General features: G+C 56.6%; 1 protein-coding gene and 1 long non-coding RNA gene across 3 annotated transcripts in view; both read left to right on the top strand.

Moving 5' to 3' along the window:
- The first annotated feature begins 785 nt into the window (after positions 1 to 785).
- On the top strand, positions 786 to 5604 carry LOC144233000 (uncharacterized). 2 transcript variants are annotated; one of them, XR_013335567.1, is made up of 3 exons: positions 1024 to 1130; positions 3433 to 3622; positions 4829 to 5604. It is a non-coding gene; the product is annotated as an uncharacterized LOC144233000 (long non-coding RNA). The 2 variants fall into 2 exon arrangements; XR_013335566.1 differs by having other exon boundaries at positions 786 to 1130; positions 3433 to 5604.
- Positions 5605 to 14671: 9067 nt separating this feature from the next.
- Positions 14672 to 21256, top strand: part of RAMP3 (receptor activity modifying protein 3) — a 10677-nt gene continuing 4092 nt past the window's right edge. Inside the window, exon 1 of the mRNA XM_077765790.1 lies at positions 14672 to 14801. Within this exon, the coding sequence (XP_077621916.1) occupies positions 14741 to 14801 (61 nt within the window). The 5' untranslated portion in view covers positions 14672 to 14740. The remainder of the gene's footprint in view (positions 14802 to 21256) is intronic.

Here is a 21256-nt window from a genome sequence, read left to right as displayed (position 1 = left end):
AGATCTTGCAATCCGAATTGATTCCAGTGGGTTCAAAGACATCCCAAGGGAGAGTCCTTGGGGGCTGAAGATCCCACGTTCCTGGAAAAGTAGCGAAGGCCAAGAACTTTTACCCAGAATCCTCCCCATCTCCCGGGTGGCATCCCATGTGGGATATTGTCAGAGGTTCCTGGGGTCGAAGTGTGGTCGGTCCCCTCCCTAAGGAATGTGGTGGGAAAAGACCTCAAGATAAGGGAAGGCCACCTGGCTAGGTACCTACGTGACATTCCTCACAACTCTGTGTCTGTACCTGACATTCTCCTGACCCTGTAACATGAGACCCACTCACACTGTATGTCTACACCTCACCCATATACGCAGACAAAGAAGCAGCAAATGCATAAAAGACTATACCTCACTGCGCCTGGGGCTCAGTTTTTCGGGTGCGAACCTAGTTGAGCCAATGCTGGCACAAATAACGTTGCCTCCTGGGAAGAAAAGTCTCAGTGTCATGACTCTCTGTGTGAGCTGAGGTCCTGTTACAAAAGCGACCCGAGGTGTCCCTCAAATGAAATGGCTATGCTCTCAGATCCGCCACTAACAGCCCTGGAGAAGAGGTGCTAGTGGACCTGCACTTCAGTGTAACATTTTAGACTCCGGATGGGTGCCAGCGTATGGACCAGAAAACCGTGCCTTGTCTTGCCTTGAAGGCTATGCCATGCTTTTTTTTTAACCCGTGGAAAACACTAGAAAAGTTTTACAAGAGGACGTTATCCAATTTTGTAACTGCAGTAGTCAGTAAGGGACACTGATGAAAAACAGTGAAGACAGAAATCTGTCATGATCTAGGTGACATTCCAACACACAGTCTTTACAGCTGGCTTCCTGGGAAATGGTGCCCAGTGGGTTTTACTTCACTCAGGTACTGGTTTCATGCAGCTCCCAGTGGAGGTACCACGGGCAGAAGTGTCTAGACCAGAGATGTGGGTGGGGCAGTCATGTTAGACCAATGAGGAGGCTGTCCTGGGGACTTAGGTGGCTGTCCTGTGCCCAAGACAGACAACTTTGCAGAAGGACAGGAATAGAGAGAGGACATCCAGTTTCTGGGTCTTATTACCACTCTGGCCAGGATCCTAACTTCCAGCCAAAAGGTAGGCTTTCTCCTCCCTGTGAGGGAGCCATGGGAGAGAGGATTGAATCTGGAGCGATCGACAGGAAAGTGTACCAATAAGACCGTACTCCTTGAAACTCCCCTGGAAAGAAAGTAAAAGGAAAAAGGGACTTACTCACCGAGTAATTCTGCACTGATGCTGAGTCCAGGTGAAAAGACTCAAAGCCCCCCCATTCAGGTGCCAGAATGATGAAATTATGAAGCAGGGTTCATGAGCCAAAAGAGGGTTCTTGAGATGTTTTTGATGTACAAAGATGATTTTATTATCGCACGGGCACAGGACTCACAGGGAGAGAGAGGTGCACTGGGTGTATGGGGTGGTGGGGTACGTGCTGTGAAGTTAATGGAGGGGGGGGTAGAGATAAAGTAAGTCTCTGAGGAATTGGAAGTAAGCCTTCCAGGACCCTGAGGGGCTGGTGCTGTGAAGATAAAGTTACTTCTGGTCTTTAATTCAACATAGGCATTAAGGCAGTAGGGGGGCCTTGAGTTCCTCCAGGAAAGTGACCCTCTGCATGTTTCAGGTGGCTGGCAGTACGCTGTGAACTATAAGATTTAACGTTTATTTATTGATTTATTATTATTATTTTTTAATATTTTTATTTATTTCTAGGAGGTGGGGGAGAGAGAGAGACAGAGAGACAGCGTGAGCAGGGGAGGGTCAGAGAGAGAGGGAGATACAGACTCTGAAATAGGCTCCAGGCTCTGAGCTGGCAGTCAGCACAGAGCCCAACGCAGGGCTCCAACCCACGAACCGCGAGATCATGACCTAAGCGAAAGTCGGACGCTTAACCGACTAAGCCACCCAGGTGCCCCAACGTTTATTTATTTTTGAGAGAGAGAGGGATGGAGCATGAGCGGGCAAGGGGTAGAGAGAGAGGGAGACACAGAATCCGAAGCAGGCTCCAGGCTCTGAGCTGTCAGCACAGAGCCCGACGCGGGGCTCAAACTTACTAATGGTGAGATCATGACCTGAGCCGAAGTCGGATGCTTAACCGACTGAGCCCCCAGGCACCCCAGATATAATTTAAGCTGCATTTCTCTTGCCTTTGTTTCCCTCCTCACTGCGTACAGAGAATTACACACCATGAGTGAGTGGGGCGTGTTCCAGGGACCCAAGGCTGGTTCAATATTTGAAAACCAAGCTGTGTAATCGATTGCATTAACAGAGTACGGAAGAAAGATCAGGATAGAAACTCTCGGAAAGTTAAGACTATTAGGGACTTTCCTGGACTTGAGAACACCTACGACACAAATCCCAGAAGGATATTTGGAAGTCATAGACAAGGTCAGTCTAAAATTTTCTATCGGAAGGCACAGGGGCCCAGGTAGTTAAAAGGATTTTGGGAAAGAATATGGAGGGACGAAGCTGTCTACCTGATGGAGGACGTCGGTAGCTGAGGTGGTCAGGATGGTGTGGGATGGACCAAGAGACAGACACGCGGATGGGGGGACGGAACACAGCATCCGCAGGTAGCCTTGCACGGACACAGCCAACCGCTCCTTTGGCAAAAGTGTGAAACCAGTTCTGTGGAAGGAAGGGTGACCTTTCAGCTGATGGTGCTGAGACAAGATTTCCCCCAAAACTTTTGGTACTAATTAGTGAATTCAGTAAAATCTCACGGTATGCAATCAGCATACAGAAATCAGCTGTGTTTCTAGATGCTAACCACTAAACATCTGAGAAATAAATGAAACAATCCCATTTACAATAGCATCAAAAGCAATAAATCGCTCAGGAATACATTTACCCAAGGAGGCAGTTTTACACTGAAAATTTAACACTTTATGGGCGCCTGGGGGGCTCAGTTGGTTAAGCATCCAACTTCGGCTCAGGTCGTGATCTCACAGTTTGTGGGTTCGAGCCCCGCGTCGGGCTCTGTGCTGCTAGCTCAGAGCCTGGAGCCTGCTTTGGATTCTGTGACTCCCTCTCTGTCTGCCCCTCTCCCACTCACGCTCTGTCTCTCTCTGTCTCAATCTCTTAAAAGTAAATAAACATTTTTAAAAAACCCTGTAACATGTTGATGAAAGAAGTTGAAAAAGACAGAAACAAATAGGAAGACACACTATGTTTATGAGTTGGAAGAATTAGTAGTGTTAACCTGTCCATGGCCCCCAAAGCTGTCTACAGGTCTGCTGCAATCCCCATCAAAATTCAAATGGCCTTGTACACAGAAACAGCAACAAACCACAAAACTACAAAAGAGTTGAGTAGCCAAAACCACCCTGAGAGAGAAGAACATAGCTGGGGTAGTCATACTTCCTGATTTCCACCTATGTCACAGGACTGTAGTGACCTGACCCATGGCCCTGACAGGATAGATGCCTAAACCACGGAACAGAATGGAGAGCTCAGAAGCAAACCTCTGCGTGAAAGGTCGACTGATATTGACAAAGGACCCAAGAACACTTACCAGGAAAAGGACGGCTTCTTCACAAATGGTGCTGGGAAAACCGGACAGCCACGTGTGGAGAGTGAGACTGGACCCTGCCTTAGGCCAGTCACAGAGGGGCGCCTGGGTGGCTCAGTCATTTGGGGTCTGACTTCTGCTCAGGTCATGATCTGTGGGTTTGAACCCCGTGTCGGGCTCTGTGCTGACAGCTCGGAGTTTGGAGCCTGTTTCGGATTCTCTGTCTCCCTCACTCTCTGTCCCTCTCCTGCTTGTGCTGTCTGTCTCTCTCAAAAAATAAAATAAACATTAAAAAAATTCTTTAAAAAAAGATAATAAGAAGTTGACAACGTAATTAAAACAACAACAAAAATGAAGCTTTAACGAAAGACATTAAAGACCTAAAAAAATATATTATGTTTATGGATCAAAAGATTCAATTATCATGGATGTTAACTGCTCCCAAGTCGATTTCCAGAGTCAGCACAACCCCAGTGAAAATCCTGAGGTTAATCCTGAGTCTCAGGGGAGAGGAGAGTGCTGACGGTCCTGAAGGGCCCCTGCCCCCGAACTTTGAGGCATCCTGCATCTGGACCTTCCACGAAAGCCTGTGGTGCAGGGGCAGAGGACATGGCACTTGATGGCTGGGGGCCCCTCACGCGGCACTGGCCTCCCAGGTCCTCCTGTTCCCAGATGGGGGCTGCCTTCTCGCTGTGTGGACGGTCTCCTTTGCCTTGCAGAAACTTTCCGTTCAGCGCAGCTGATTTCTGCTTTGGTGGACGGTGCTTTTGTGCCACAGCCAAGAAATTTCCAGAGCGCCCGCCTAGGAGTTTTTCCCCTATGTTTTCTGCCAGGAGTTTTACAGTCTCAGGTCTCATGTTTAACTTTGTAACCCATATTCAGTGAATTTTTAAAAATTATTTATTTTTGAGAGAGAGAGAGTGAGCACAAGCAGGGGAGGGGCAGAAAGAGAGACACACAGAATCAGAAGCAGGCTCCAGGCTCCAAGCTGTCAGCACAGAGCCCAAACTGGGGCTCGAACCCATGAACTGTAGATCATGACTTGAGCTGAAGTGGGGTGCTCAGCCGACGTCCCTAAATTTCTCTTTTAGTACTGCTTTTGTTGCGTCCCATGAGTTCTGGTGTGTTGTGTTTTCATTTTTATTTGTTTTAAGACCTCTTTTCCTCACCTTTTTAATTTCTTCTCTAACGCATTGGTTGTTCAGGGGCGTGAGTGTAATTTCTTCTGATTTGTGAGTGATCCAATTTTCCTCCCATTGTTGATTTCTAGTTTCCTGCCGCTGCAGTCAGAAAAGACAGTTGGTACAGCTCAAATCTTAAACCTGCTGAGGCCTGTGTCTTATCTGATACGGGGGGTCTGTCCCGGAGAATGTGTGAGAAGGATGCGTGCTGTGCCGCTGTGGGACAGACGTTCTGTGCGTCAGGTCCATGTGATCTGAAGTATGGTTCAAGTCCAGTGCCATGACGATTGTGGGACAATCGTGAACGACAACAAAGGACCAGGCTGTCGCGTGGACTTAGCGGATGGAGCTGCAGCGGGGTCTGAGCAACTTTGAAAGAAGTTCTGTGGGTGAAGCGCTATCACATGGTGCCACGCACCAGAGAAAACTTTCCTGAAAGGAGGAGTCCATCGATGCACCAATGTCCTTGATGTCTTATTCTAAGTGGTGGCCATGGCCTCTGAGCCTTCAGTGCCACCACCCTGATCAGTCAGCAGCCACTGACATCAGGCAGATCCCCCAGCCCCCCAGCAAAACGATGATGATGCACTGGAAGTTCAGAGGATGGTTAGCACCTTTTAGCAATAAAGTGTTTTTTTTAACAATTTCTTGTTTTTTTATTTTAGAGAGAGAGACTGTGAGGGCAGGGAGAGAGGCAGAGAGAGACAGAGAGAGGCTCTTAAGCAGACTCTGTGCTCAGCGTGGAGCCTGACACGAGGCTTGAAGCCACAACCCTGGGATTGTGACCTGAGCTGAAATCAAGAGTCGGATGCTCAACTGGCTGAGCCCCCCCAGGCACCCTGCAATAAAGTATTTAAAAATTTTCTCTAAATGTTTTATTTATTTCTGAGAGAGAGAGAAAGAGAGAGCATGGGGGGGAGGGCAGAAAGAGAGAGAGAGAGTGAGCAGGGGAGGGGCAGAGAGAGAGGGAGACACAGAATCCGAAGCAGGCTCCAGGCTCCTAGCTGTCAGCACAGAGCCCAACACCAGACTTGAGCTCACGGACCGTGAGATCATGACCTGAGCCGAAGTCAGACGCTTAACTGATAGCCCCCCAGGCACCCTTGGACACAACTTTTATACCCCTGGGAAACCAAAAAATCCTTTTGACTTGCTTTACTGTGACATCTGAAGAGCCTAAGTAATGTCATTTTGAAATTAAGGCCTCCATTAAGAGCAACCTCGGGCTGCACGTAGCCCCAGTTCCTCAGATTGCTCAAGGCTAAAGCCATCTTCAGACAGCCCTCAGATCAGCTAATCAAAAAACATTCCTGTGGTCTGAGTCAAGGCTGGGAACTGTAGACATTCTGTACAAACTAGCCAATTTCTCACTGCTTGTCTGAACCCCACGTGGGCCCTCTGAACTCACCTCATAATTGGTCATTTTCAAAGAATTCTCAAAAGTCATGATTAAGTCCCACCAAATGTAATGAACACCTCACAGATACTGAATGGTCAAAGCTGTTATCATGGATAGTACTGTACAATTGTAATTGGAACTTATGTAATGATGTCATACATACAACGTGTGCACTGTAACACCCCATCCCTTACCCCATAAAAATCCTGCTCACTATTGTTCGGGGCTTCACCTTGCTGCCATTACACCGGTAGGTGGGTGAGGCCCTGCTCAAGCTTCTAATAAAGACCCTTTTGTACTTGCATCGGTGTCGGCTCCTTGGTGGTCTCTGGGGACTCACGAATTCGGGCACAACACATCCANGTTTCATTCTTCTGCATGTTGCTGTCCAGTTCTCCCAACACCATCTGTTAAAGAGGCTGTCTTTTTTCCATTGGATATTCTTTCCTGCTTTGTCAAAGATTAGTTGTCTGTATACTTTTGGATCCAATTCTGAGTTCTCAATTCTATTCCATTGGTCTATGTGTGTGACATCCACTTTAGTTCAGTGGCCTGGACATAACGCCTGTATTTAGAATTTATCGGGCATAGTGCAAGTTGGGAGTGCTGTGGGGATGTGTGTGCGTGATGTTTCCTTGATGTTTCGTGTTCTTCGAAGTTTTCTGTTACTGTCTCCGCAGCCGAAAGGGCAGGTCCCCCCTGCAGCTCTCACTGACTGCCTTCGGGACAGAAATACCCCGTCCACCCTGCTGGCGTGCCGAGGCTTTCTCAGACCCACGGAGACCCCCCTCCATGAGGCTTGCTCCCTCCTGAGGCAGAATTCTTACACTTACACACTTCTGTGTCTACCGCATCAAGCCATGTGCCCACGGCCTCCTTTTGTTTTCCCAAAGGGTCCCCAGGCTGGCTTTCTGTGCACGCCCACTAGCTGTCTGCAAAAGCTCTCTCTCCACCGGTGTGAGCTTGGGAATGTGCCCTGGCTGGTGGCCACGGTGTGTGTGTGCGTGCGTGTGTGTATGCATGTGCACACGTGCGTGTGTGTGAGGCAGAATGTGGGGGTGCCCTGGGCCGAGGCGGCGGTGGGTGGGACTCCTTCCGTGTCTCTGGGAGTCTGGTGCCGGTGACAGATCCAAAGCCCTGGGGGTGTGGGGTGGGCTTCTATTCTGCAGCCGGGACCTGGGTCGGCGGCTCAGTGCCCCTTGGCCTTGGACCGCCCCGGGGCTGCACAGATTCCAAGTGGAGCCCACAGCCCCACGAAGTCACACACAGCTCTCCGTGGCTGGATGCCATGTTGTTTTTGTAAAGGGGGACATGAGTGACGGACGTCTTGCTGGGCCACATTTGTGACCTCATCCAGCTTTTATTCTTTAGTGAAGGACAAAGACTCCTGTGTCCTGATTTTAAAAGGGGGCATGTTCCCCAATGTGGCCCTCAGCCTCGCACACTGGGAGGGCTCCACACTGCCTCCTCGGGGCTTTGGGGTCCCAGGAGAGGCCCCTAGTAAGTTTCCCGGGGCCAGGAAATGCCTCTCTGAAGGGCCTGGTGGCCCGCGTCAGCAAGACTTCCCACAGCAGCTCCTGACGGTGGGAGAATGTCCTTCCCACGCGCTTTGGGGGCTGGAGGTTTGAAGCTGACTTGATGTTTTCTGAACTATGTGATATTTATAAGCATTCGGACCAGAGCTGAATCCCCCCTGAGTGGGTGTCTCAGTGTGACGGCCCTTCATCCCGCTTCTTTCTCTCCTCCCTCCACGGGGCTCAGCTCTGCCCCACCTGCTCCCAGCGTGGTGCCCCGCCTCTGAGCCCTTTGTCTTCCTGCATCTCGCAGCGCTGAGTCCTTACCCAAGTCCTTACCCCCCGGGCCACTACTGGATGCACAGCGACCCAGCCAGTCCTCGCCGGTGGGAGCCTTGCACCGTTCGAGCCCCTGGCAGCTCCAGGAAGGGCTCATCTGCTCTCTGCATGGAGGAGCCAGGCTTAGAGAGGTTTTGTAAAGGACCCAAGAGTCAGGGTCCAACACGAGATGTCCAACTTCGAATATGGTCATTACCTTATGACGGATTTTAATGCCGCACACCTGCGTAAAGTGTCCTGCCCTGCCTTGGGTTTACGGTGAGGCTCTCAGGGGGACGTGAAGACTCCCTCGGGGCTGTGGCATGTCCTATGAACGTCGGGCACTTTGGTCGTTGGAACTCCCTGTAGATACTGAGCTCGGTTTCTCAGGGGTGGGTCGACCAGAAGGTCAAGTGTGACTTCCAGGAGCGCAGGTGGTGAGAGCATAGAGGGACTAGGATTATACCTTCCGGCCAAGAAGTGCTATTTCATGAGCTGGTAACAGTGGTCCCATTTCCAGGGAAGGGTGCTTATTGACTGAGACATGGTCGGTAACGGAACAATGTCCCCTCAGAACGACAGACTCCGGGTGGTCAGCGTGGTCAGCCTGCAGAGCCACGTGGAAGGCCAGCTGGCAACCAGGACTGTGTCTGCGGCGGGTGGGGTGGGTCTAGCCAAGGATGCGATGGCCTCTGGCGGCACCTTCGCATCCGGGCACTGGGCTGGGACCTGCTCGTCCCTGGGGCAGTGGGCGCCGGGCCCCTCTCGCAGCAGGCTTGGACAGGCATCCCACGGCCAACACTCCTGAGGACCCGGTTACTGCTCCCTCCCCAGGGAGGTGGACTTGGTGCAGAGCTGATCCCCAGGTGCTCAGCCTTCAGCCCAGGCATGTGCTTTCCCAGCCCTGTGAGTGGCCCAGTTCCCAGCTGCTCCCAGGCCACCAAGGAAGGGAAGGGCCTGGCTCCACAGGCGTCTCGCTGGGTGTCTGGGTATTTCTGAAGGTCCTTAGGCTTCCTCCGGGCTTCCTTGGGGCTGCCTCAGGGTTGTTTCTGGGGTGTCTCTGGGAGGTATCTCTGTGCTGTCTCTGGGAGGTGTCTCTGTGCTGTCTCTGGAAGGTGTCTCTTTGCCATCTCTGGGAAGGTGTCTCTCTGCTGTCTCTGGAAGGTGTCTCTGTGCTCTCTCTGGGAGGTGTCTGCTCTGTCTCTGGTCTGTCTCAGCTCATTTGCAACAGCCCCCCTGGGCCTGGACACCTCCCCCTCAGCTTGCACAGGCTGCTCCCTGGTCACTGGGCCAGCCATCCCCCATCCCAGAATGTCTGCAGCGGGAGAGGGGTGCAGAGGGGGAGCTGGATTCTAAGCTCACTGAACTGGAGTTACTCAGCTAAATAGCGGCCTGCAGCGAGGTGTCCGGAAGCCTGGGTGAGGGACTGTGTCGGGGGCTTCCTAAGGGCCCGCAGCAGGGGCACCTTGCAGTCCTCCCGCTGCAGGCCAGTCGCCCAGAGGGCTGGCGCTCGCAGATCCCCTGCCTGCACCCCTCGGAGGCTTGAGCGCCCCGCGCTGGGCGGCTGTGCGCACCTTCGAGGGCGCGTCCGGTCGCTGCGGTGGTGGTGGAGATGGTGGTCCGCGGTCACGACGCACCTGTTGCTCGCCACCAGTCCTCGGCACCAGGTCTTGAACCCCGAGCTCGCAGTGAGGCCCCGGTGACGGTGCAGAGCCTCCTTCCCCGTGGCTGGGGAAGCATGGAGCTTCCCCTGTGCCCTGATCCTGCAGACCTGGGGGGCACTCACCATTCCTCAGCGACAGGGGTGCTGGGCAGGGTCTCCCCAGCTGTCGGGGGGGGGGGCGTCGCAGCCCGGACTCCCGAAGTTCTGGATCACATTTTGTTCTCTCCGCAGGCCCTTCTCTTCTCTGGGAACCGTGGGTCACCTTCCTGGGACCTGGGGGAGACTGAGGGCCTGGTCAGGGCACAGGGAGGTGACCGGCCAACCCCGCTTCTCCTCCTGGAGTGCCCCTTATGGATGCCCGGCCAGCGGCCGTTTATCATCAAATCTAGAGATGTGTGCACACAGACACACGTGTGCACACACACGTGCAACCAGACACACGCACACACACATGTACACACCAGACACGCACACACACACACTCGGGCTGGAGCAAACCCGGAAGCTACAGGCACACGCGTGAGCGGACGGCCCAGACTCTNGTTCTTGGGAGGGGGCGGGGCATCCAGCAGGGCCTGCGCCAGGAGCCTGGCAGAGTGAGAGTCCACGTGACTGCACAGGCTGACGGTTCACACGCGGCTCAGGCAGGCACGACACAGCTGGCCCGCTTAGGCACGCACACATTCACAACACACACACACACACACACACACACACACACACACACACACACGACACAAAACCGCCCCGTAAATGCCACTTGCGGCCCTGCAGGAAAATAAGAGAACAAACAGAAAGGAACATAAATTAAAAATCGCTCAGAATCCCTCCAGATCCAGAAATGACCAGGGACAACACTGTGACCTATTCTCCTCAAGACATTGTGGATGGATTGTACAAAATTGAAATCAGATGAAAATGAACTTGCTTTGTTCACTTAAAGAGAAAGTGGGTGACGGTGAATGAATAGACAGAATGCAGTCCATCTGTATAGGAGAGCATCATATGTACGCCATACGTACACCATACACACATCATGTGTATACATACATACATCGCATGCACATCATATGTACACCACACACACACACCACACACACCACACACACATCCTACATCCTACACACATCATCACACACCACACACACGTCCTACACACATCCTACATCCGTCCTGCACACATCATAAGTACATACACACTTCCTACCTACACACATCACACGTGTGTCCTACACGCACACCTCATACGCACACCACATGCACGTCCTACACACACCTCACATGCACATCACATGCGCGTCCAACATGCACAACTCACGCGCACATCCGGACAGCGGAGCATCTCAGCCTTGAGAGGGAAGGACACTCTGATGCCTGTCCCGACGTGGATGAACCCGGTGAGCTGATGCTGAGTGGAAGGAGCCAGACACTGAAGGACACGCACTGGAGGGTCCCACTTCCATGGGGTTCTGAGCAGGGTCCAGTCCACAGAGACGGAGAGACACGGTGGGCACTGGGCAGGGGAGCGTGGGAGGCTGGTGTCTAATGGGGACAGAGCCTCCGTGTGGATGCAAGAGGCCCAGGGATGGACGGTGGTGGTGGTGGCTGCACAGAGTGTGGGTGTGCTCACTGCCCCTGGAGTGTGAAGGTGGGAACGGTGGGGGCTTGTGCTGTTAACAGTAACAATAATGATGATGATGGGATGCAGAGAGTTGCGACCTGGGTCCTGGAGCAGCTGGGAAGTGGCTGAAGGTCCCCCCTCCTTAACCCTGGGCTGTGGGGGACCTCCCCGCCACCACCTTGCAGGGCCCCACACTGCAGAGGATGGAGATGCAGTGTCTGAAGTCCGCCGGCAGGGGGCGCCAAGCCCACACGCACCTGCCGGCTACTGCGGCCTCTCAGGCCAGGGCTTTTCGGGCAATCTCCCAGAAGGTTGGCGCCTGGCGGCCCCCGGCCCCCTGCACTGGTGCACACAGGAGACGCGTTCTTGCACGACGTTGGCTCACAGCTCTCCCCTTGGAGACGAGGCTACCTTGGGGTCGAGCAAACTCTCTCAAGACCTGGTACTAGAGTGGTACTAGTGGTACTAGTGTGTGGTTCGGGCGGCCTGGGCAAGAGGAGCCACCGCGATGGGCTCGGAGAGCCTGGGAGAGCGCGAGGTGAGCTGAGCCGGGACGGAGCAGGACTGCGGCTGGGGGGCCCCAACCCTCCAGAGCAGCGCCCGCCCCCCCCTCCCCCCGGGGATTCACCGCCACAGCCACGTGTGCGCAGGGACTGAAAGGCCCTGTCTCAAAGGCCAGAAGATGTGGGGGGGGGGGGGGGGGGGTTGCTGCCTCTTCCCTGGGGTCCCGCACCCCAGGGCCAGCAGCCAGTGTGCCCGCCCCTCCCCTGGGGCCGTGGGATCTCCCCCTTCCCAGCTGCCAGGCTATGCAGGGGGAGCGGGGAGCAAGACCACCTGGGGTCCCCCTCCAGGGCTTGGCTGCTCCTCAGGGCAGGCACCTGGCTCGCCAGGGCGCTCATGCTGGCCTGTGCCTGTCTGTTTCCCAGAGGACCTGTCTCCTTCCCTCTGAGGGAAGGCTGAGGAGGGAGGGAGTGCCTGCANTCTCTTTTTTGTGATGGAGAAGCACCTGCACAGGGCACACCACCTGCAATGATAGCTGCTCCAGCCTGCACCAGCTCGTCCTGTCCTCCCCACCTCCTCCTCCTCCTCCTCAGCCTCCGCCACCTCCCCTTCCTCCTCCCTCCTCATCTTCTTCCATCCCTCNTTTCTCCTAGTCCCCCACCTCTTCCCCCTCCTACACCTCCTTCCCCTCCCGCACCTCCTCTTTCCCTCCTCCCTCTCCCCCTCCTCCTCCCCTCCTCCCTTGCTCATGTCCCAGCCTCGGGGTCCCAGGATGTCCCTCTGCACGATCCAGGGTCACGGCAGGCGCTGATGCCAGCCCGGGTCTGAGCAGGGTGGCGGCCGGCTCTCATGACTGTTGGCCCGCCCCTCTGGACAGGAGAGGAGCAATGAGCCAGCAGCAGGGAGCAGGTCAGTACAGGGGTCAGTGTGACCAGTGGGTGCCGGGACAGGAGTCAGGGTGAGGCGGAAGGGCAGGAGCCTCAGAGGGGCACCTCTGGGGCTCTCCGAACACTTTCTCACTCGTGTGAGCCCCCCCTCCACCCCCCCTGCCAGTAAACTCCTGCTGTATTGGGCACAAGTGCACAGGAGCAGAGGGCGGGCCCTGCCTCTCAGGGACTCCCTCTAGCCGGGACAAGGGACAGTCCGTGGAGCACAGAGCCCCTGAGTCTGCAGGGCGGATGGAACAGCACAATGGGGGAGGGGAGGGCATCCTGACAGGGGAGCAACTTCAGCCAAGTCCAAGGTGGGGCATAGAGGTGCTTGGGCTCCGGTACTGTCCATCGGTACAGACCTGCTGGCCCCGGGGCTTCACCCCCAGGTACCAGTCACGTTGAGCCCCAGGCTGGCACAGGCTTCTGGATGCTGTCAGACCTGTGCCTCCTCTGATGGCCCATCCTGCTGTTGTAGCTCGCTGGCTGTGTGGGAACATGGAGGGGGGGTGTCTCTGGGGTCTGGCCAGCCCTCTTCCAGGGGGGGATGCGGGTCCCGTGAGTCTGCAGCCCCCTGGGAACGCCTGTGCTCCTGCTCTGTCTGGGTTTGTGCAGGGCATTTGAGAGGGGGTGGCTGGCACATAGCGGAGCTGAGCCGGCAGCCCCTCTGCATGGGCTCAAGGCCTGGGTCACGGGAGGCTCTGCCCTGTTCCTGCACCTGCCCGCCCCACCGCCTCCGGGAGGAGGCTGGCGGGAAGGCTGATCAATTTTAATTAGCTTTAAGCCTCTGTCGAAATAATTCTGGCTTCTGCCAGAAAAGGCACAGAAAGCTTCGATCCCTTCCTAAGCAGCTTCCTAATGCAGGAAAGGTCCAATCTGCTCTCGCGGCCGGCAGTGCTGTGTTATTGCCACCATGACCTGGACTTCGGGGCGACCCCATGAGGTGTTATTCCTCCCCTCCTCTAGCACTCAGAGAAGCGGGGCTTGTCCGGGGAGGGGGGAGCCCAGGTTCTGTACCCCTGACCTCGGATGCTCAAGGCCGTCCTGGCCCTGCTCATCCCCATGCTAGTTCGCGCTCCCCGGGCTGGGCTGCGCGCCCTGCAGGGCAGATGGGGCAAGGTGCTCAGGAGTGACAGTGACCTGTGACAACGTGACTAGGTGTCCACTGGGACCAGGATCTGTGCTAGGGGCTGAAGGTGACAGAGATGACCAAACCGGATGAGTGACCTATCTCCCTCCCCCACTCCAGGCCCATGACACTCCTCGTGGTCAGGTCCTATGCGTTAGCCAGTCACTCTCCTGACCCTCATTTTGTCCTTTGGGGCCAGGAACTGAGGACTGGGGCTCCCTGCCGGGGGCGTTGGGGTGTGCACGCGTGCGCAGGTGTGCTGAACCAGCCCAGGCCCCCATCCCTCTCCAGTACAGAGGGGTGCAAAGGCCAGGGAAGCTCCCAGAAAAGTATCCTGGAGCCTGGGGACAATAAGGACTTCACTCCGCTTCACTTCACGTGGTGGCCCCTTCCCGCACCAGCGCACAGAGCTCTCCCCGCCTCCACCTCTAGGCTGTCCTCAGGCTGGGGCCACCCCCACGCCCCCGGTCCTGCAGAGTCTCTCACAGGCTCTGAGCCCAGCACTCCTGCCTTCCAACTTGCTCCCGCCGCCTGGCGCACTCCCAGACGCGCGCCCACTCCAGAGGCCGCCCCCCTCATCACCCCGCCTGCTCCCCTCCCAGCCTGGCCCCGCGGGCAGCACCCCAGAACAGGAGGGAGAGGGCTCACACCCGGATAGGGGGCCGTGTCTAGGGGCTGTGCGTCCCTGATCGGGTCTACGAGTCCCGGAGGAGGGAGGGCGCGCGGGGGTCGGGGGGGAGTGGTGTGGTGCGCGTCCTGGGCGAGCGCGCGTTCCGGAAGGTGTGTTCCCAGTGGGTGGGCGCGTCCCCGAGGGGGAGGGCGCAGGCTAGGGGCGGACTCTATGCGGCCCCACCCTCGAACGCGTCCCTGGGCGCCCCCCACGCACCCAGCCCGGCCGAGCCGACCGCGCGCCACAGCCATCGGGCCATGGAGACGCTAGAGCCGCGGCGTCTGCAGCTTCTGCTGCCGCTGCTGCTGCTGCTGTGCGGTAAGGGGACGCGGGGTCTGGCGCCGGGACGCCCCAACACCCTCCGGGGCCACGGAGACCCGCCGGGATTCGACTTCCCTCACCCGCGCCTGGCCGCGCCTCCTGCCCGGCGCGCCAGGCTCCGGAGGGGCGAGGAGGGGGGACGCCGGCGCCATCCCCAGACTCTGCGGTGGGGCAGGGTTGGGGGGAGTTCCTGTCCACTCTCCCCGGAGGAGCTGAAGGCGACGGACCGGGGCTGGGAAGGGAGGCGCGGGGTGTCCCGCAGGATCCTCCCGGCCAGCTCCTCGCAGCTGCGATGTCCCCGGTGTCGCTGCCAGCGGTCTGGGGATGACATGGAGCCAGCGGCGGCGGGTCCGGCTCCCGCTTCCCTGTGCGGTAGTGAGCTCCCCGTCCTGGGGCTCTCCCATGCACACCACGCTCAGGGCGTGGGTGAGAGGAATCCAGACCCGGAAGAGCTGGTCCCTTCCACCTGTAGTTGTCCCCAGGAGGACAGCCCTTAAATGTGTGTGCTCGCGCGCGCGCGTGTGTGTGCGCGCGCGGGCCCCCGTGCGCACGCGCCCCCGCGCGTTTGCGCGTGGCTCCTGCAGGACAGGGGAGGGGACAGCTCTCTGAGGCTTCCCTCGAGAGCTCTTTTCCAGCAAGAAAATGGGGCTCCAGGGAGGATACATTGTTTACGAATTGGGAATGGATTGAATAAAAAGCTTCTTTTGGAAAATTTTACTAATGAAATGATCCCAGATCAAGTAAGAGGGTGTGTGTGCTTTTGGGGAGGGCCTCCCTGGCAGAGGCATGCTGGGGCTGGGGCTTGCTGGGCAGGCTGCTGAGGTGAGGTGGGCAGCCCTGACCCCGGAGTCAGAGGGTCCAGGGCCTTGCTAAGGGGTCCATGTACCCTGGGTCCTTTGGGATGTCAGCCTTGCCCTCGCTGTTACATTGCCCCGGCTGTGAGATGCAAAGTTGAGCTTGTGTGATAATCGTCCTCAGCTTTGCTGGTTTGGAACTGGTTGCAGAGGTGAGAAAGGGCTGGATGAGCCCCTTGGCTTCCCAGTCTCCGGACTACCCTTCCACCGCGGAGATGTCTGGGTGGAGAGACTGTGGCTTCATCTCACCTCCCAGGATTAGAGCTTGGGCTCAGGTGGATTTCTGGTTGAAGGAAAGGGTGCGTGGTGGCTCCCAGACATCAGGAGCACACAGACGTGGGATTTCAGGAAGCTTCAGAGCGAGTCCCCCAGACTGGAGATTTGGTTTGTCAAGGAAAGGGATGCCTTTGCTTCATTTCCAGGACCCGCCTTCAGCAAGGAATTGTGAAGGACCAGAGGCAGACCCTAAACGCACATCTTCTGCATTAACAACACGGGGCTCTTGCCTGGAGGGCCACCCGGTCCTCCCTTGGGGGTTCTGTGGTCTCCCTCCCCCGCCAGGGTGGGGCCAGGCCAGCCTCCCTGCAGACCCTGCCCAGTGCTGGTCCTGCCAGAGTGAGGGCTTTGGGGAAGTGGCTGCTGAGTGAGTGAGGTGCCTGGAAAGGCCAGACCTGCTCATGGTCACGTGCCATTTGTCAGAGGTGGGGGCGAGCCCTGGATGTTGTTGCATCTGGAAGGAGGGCCCCAGGGCTGCCTGCCTCTGCGGGAAGTGGGGGCCTGGCCCTCCAGGGAGGCCGCCTCTTGCCAGCAGACGCTCATCCAACACTGCCAGGCAACGAAGGTGAATTCAGGTTTCTTGGGCAAATTCCAGAACTGCATTCAGACACAGCGGCTACTGTGAGGGTCCTCAGGGTGGTGACATCCCGCAGACATCTGTGCTCGTCCCCGTGCCCAGTCCTCGATTGTACTCTTTGGTCTGGGTGCGAATCCTGGGGCCTCTCTGCAACTGCTTAATCCTAACATCATAAGTCACTTACCGGCCTCAGTTTCCCCGATGCAGTGTGGCTACAGAAAGAGTGAGCTGGGAAGTGCTATTGTGAACTTCAGCTGGATTCTGTCGGTTTTGTCCCCATCACCCCGTGCCAGCCCCAGGGGGCTCACGGTAGACCTAGGGGTGTGTGGGAAGGCACTCACCGGTGCCTGGCTCATGCACCGTGGGTACAAGAATTGGGCAGCGGCCTCACCGTGGCTCCCAGCACCCCCAGGCAGCGGGAACGTAGCACTCAACATTTGTCAATGGTCAGAGTCATGGTGTCCTGATGCCCTGTCCCCTTCTGTCACTCTGACTGACAGGGACTCAGCGGGGCCCAGGTGCGGCGGCTGGATGCCAGGCACCCCAGTGACCGCCCAGACGTGGTGGTTGAGGGCGCCTTAGAGGTCTTCTGGGGCCACTCCTCATTTTAAAGATACGAAACTGAGGTCCAGGAAGGAGGGGCCTGCCCAGACTGCAGGGGCAGGGGCAGGGGCAGAACCTTCCAGAAATGATGGGAACCTGGGGAGCATGAGGGGCTCCCATATTTCATTTCCAAGTGGCATAAGAGGCCTTCCTCCGGGAAACATGTCTGTTAGGCTGTTTCTCGTCTCCTGGAGCCTGAAAGTCCCCAAGACAGAAGGAGCACAGACCTGCCTTTTCTTTGTTCCCCTGATGGAGCTGACCAAAGCAGTTCTGTGTGTCACTTGAATTCCCGAGCCCTTTACTGATGTGGCTGGTGGCTTGTGGGCGCTGTCAGGAAGCTGCATCTCTACCTGCTGGTATAACCCTGGCTGGGCTGTTGGCTTTTGCCGGGAGCCCAGGGCGGGCACCAGACATGGTGCCGAAACGTCCCTTCTCTCCCTCGCTCCGGACACTTCTGGTTGGTCCGGCAGGTGTCCCGTGGTGTCCGCCACTTGTAGGCCCAGCGGTGGTGCTGTCCTGGCATCCTTAAAGGCACATTTCCTCCCAGGCTTGCCCAGGCTCCTGGGCCCTTTGAGGGGAGGCGTATTCCAGGGAGACTCTGGTCCAGGAAGGAAGAGGAGGGGGGAGAGAAGAAAGGGGGGCCGAGGGCAGCAGGAAGAGAACAAGAGGGAAGAAGTGCTGAACTGGGTCTTAGTGGTTTGACAGCAGGTGGTTAGGACATGCTGGGGTGTCCAGGAGCTCCAGGTCCAGGGCTTCCAGGTCTGGAGGCTCCAGGTCCAGGTCCAGGAGCTCCAGGTCCAGGGGATGCAGGTCCAGGGGCTCCAGGTCTGGAGGCTCCAGGTCCAGGTCCAGGGGCTCCAGGTCCAGGGGCTCCAGGTCAGAGGCTTCAGGTCCAGGGGATGCAGGTCCTGGGCTCCAGGGGGTCCAGATCCAGGTGCTCCAGGTCCAGGGACTCCAGGTCAGGGGCTCCAGGTCCAGGGGATACAGGTCCTGGGCTCCAGGGGGTCCAGGTTCAGGGGCTCCAGGTCCAGGGAATGCAGGTCCTGGGCTCCAGGGGCTCCAGGTCCAGGGGCTCCAGGTCCAGGGGATGCAGGTCCTGGGCTCCAGGTCCAGGTTCAGGAGCTCCAGGTCCAAGGGATGCAGGTCCTGGGCTCCAGGGGGTCCAGGTCCAGGGGCTCCAGGTCCATGTTCAAGGGCTCCAGGTCCAGGGAATGCAGGTCCTGGGCTCCAGGGGGTCCAGGTCCAGGGGCTCCAGGTCCAGGGAATGCAGGTCCTGGGCTCCAGGTCCAGGTTCAGGAGCTCCAGGTCCAAGGGATGCAGGTCCTGGGCTCCAGGGGGTCCAGGTCCAGGGGCTCCAGGTCCATGTTCAGGTGCTCCAGGTCCAGGGAATGCAGGTCCTGGGCTCCAGGGGCTCCAGGTCCAGGGCTCCAGGTGCTCCAGGTCCAGGTTCAAAGGCTCCAGGTCCAGGGGCTCCAGGTCTGGGTCCAGGTGCTCCAGGTTCAGGGTCTCCAGGTCCAGGGGCTCCAGGGGGTCCAGAGGAGCAGGTCCCATTGTCGAGGTCCAGACTAGGTATCTGAGCAGGTAGGTGGTCCCGGTCCAGGTGAGCTCTTTCTGGGAGGTGTGGCAGCAGCCAGCAGGAGGTGACACGTGTGGACCCGTGTGGGTGGAGTTCAGGAGACTCAGATGGGATATGGAGATGATCCCACAAGGGGAAGGCCAGGCCCAGGGATGCATTCCAGTGCTGGGCGTGGAGAATGCTGGTGGGCTTCCAGCACCTACAGTGGGACGCCCACTGGGGAGCTGCAGAGAACGGCGCCTTTGGAATAGGGCAGCGATGGGAGAAAGGAATGCAGACTGGCTCCGTCATCATTCCCCTCCACGTGGCCCCTGAGGGCCTGTACTCCTCAGAGTCACCAACACCTGGCCCACGTGGCCCTGGACCCAGGGCTGCCTTCCTGCTCGCAGGCAGGGCGGGTGCAGCTGGGGAGGGAGGAGGAGGGCCCGCTCTGCACACCCTGGCTTATACTGACTATGCCCTTGGCTGTGGGAAAGTCACTTTTCCTTTGGGCCTGTTTTTAGCAAATTGGTTTTTTTTTTTTAAATGTTTATTTATGAGCGAGAGCGAGAGCGAGAGCGAGAGCGAGAGAGAGAGAGAGAGAGAACAAGTTGGGGAGGGGCAGAGAGAGACAGAATCCGAAACAGGCTCCAGGCTCCGAGCTGTCAGCACAGAGCCTGATGCGGGGCTTGAATTCACAAACCATGAGACCATTCCCTATGCCGGTCAGATGATTAACAGACTGAGCCACCCAGGCGGCCCTCCTTTGGGCCTTTAAACCAGGGGGATGGGGGGCAGGAGGCCTGATGCTGTTCCTCAGGCAAACCAAGGATGGGATTGGCATGAGGATGTCGGCCCAGGATGGTGTGACTGGCCCTGGGGGCAGTTCTGCAGGCACGTGGCTTGCGTTTGACTCCCCATCACATAACTGAGCAGTTGGATGCCCTTCCCTGCGTGGTGACCGTGTCTTTAAGGACCTCCGAGGGCGGGACCTTATTCAGGACAGGGCACTCTGTGGAGACGGCAGGCACCTCTTGAAGGGACATCAGCTTGGGTCTTGGCTGTTGCTTGCCTGGGACCCTGTGGTGCAAAGTCTCTGAGGTTGGGTTCGGGGGAGAGCTCTGGGATTGGACACTTGGGGTGTCTGGGTGGCTCAGTTGGTTGTGTCTGACTCTTGATTTAAGCTCAGGTCATAATCTCACGGTTTGTGAGACTGAGCTCCCCACTGGGCTGTGCGCTGATAGCATGGATATCTGGTGATATTCTTTGCTCTGAAATATACTTCATTCAATAGTCGTATAACCACCCCACCTTTCTTTGGATTAGTAGTAGCATGATATGTCTTTTTCTACCATTTTCCTTTGAATGTATTTGAGTCTTTTTATTTAAAGTGGGATTCTTGTGAACAGCTACAGTTGGGGCTTGTTTATTGATCTCATTTACCAACCTTTGCCTCTTAATTGGAGTGTCCAGACCATCGACCTAAATCTGACTATTGATGTGGTTTGGTGTAAATCTAATCATTTTTACCATCAGTACTTTTTCTCTTCTCTTTTTATCTGTCTCCTTTTGGACTTAATTAAAAAACAAACAAACAAACTTCTCACTGCCTTGGCCTCTTTGCTCTTGCCTCCCTCTGTCCCTCCAGAAGTGCCCTTATGGTCCTGGGGCCACCCTCCGTGAGGCACCCAGCCCCTCCTTGAGCCGGCAGCAGCTTCCCCATCTGTGCGATGGGAGCACCGGAGGACCGTGGCCCTTCTGTGGGGATGACCTGGCCGGTGTGGCAGAATCGGGGTGGTTCTAAACCTGCCAATTCCTGGTGACGGACATTTCTTTTGCACCTTCTTGTGCTCAGAGGGAGAAGCACTTGGTAGAACACATGCTGTGCAATTTGCACTGCTGCCCTCGGGAACTGATCATTTGTTCACTCATTCTCTTGAAAAGTCTTTTTGGAATACCAGTGAGGTGCTGGTGGTTCGGGGAGTGAGGGAGCAGCTGGCAATTATTAAACACCTACAGTAACAACATCGTAAAGATGGGAGCCTCTGTGAGCACGTGACTGACGCCTGTCAGCACAGCCTCCTTGTGAGGTGGGGCCTGTTTCCCTCATTGCAGATGGGGAAACTGAGGTGTGAGCCCGGGTCTGCCCGGTTCTGAGTGTGAGCCTTTCTCCTGTTTCCTCCCCCGTGGTTCCTCCTGCAGCGTAGTACCCTGTGCCAGGACACACATAGCAGGGCCGTCCAAATGAACACACACACACACACACACACACACACAGATGTGCACACACATGTACACACACACACAGATACCCGGACACACGTGGCTATGGGTACACACACACATATAGGCACACATACCAGCACACACACCGCAGAGCTCTGTGCACACACAGACACACACACATAGACGCACACACATGCAGACACACATCGCAACACACTATAGGGATCATGGGAGGGAAGGGTGCCAGTCCTGAAGGAGACAGATAGGCTCTGTGGGTGGGGAACTGAGCTGGGGGAAGTTGGAGGCAGAGGGAGCTGGATGTGGGGGTAGAAGTGGGGGTGAGGGGTATGCTGGGAATCCC

Source organism: Crocuta crocuta, unplaced genomic scaffold (assembly GCF_008692635.1).
Source record: "Crocuta crocuta isolate KB4526 unplaced genomic scaffold, BGI_CrCroc_1.0 scaffold751, whole genome shotgun sequence".
NCBI lineage: Eukaryota > Metazoa > Chordata > Mammalia > Carnivora > Hyaenidae > Crocuta > Crocuta crocuta.
Note: the sequence above shows the minus strand (reverse complement) of the source record. Positions and strands in the feature narration are given on the sequence as shown.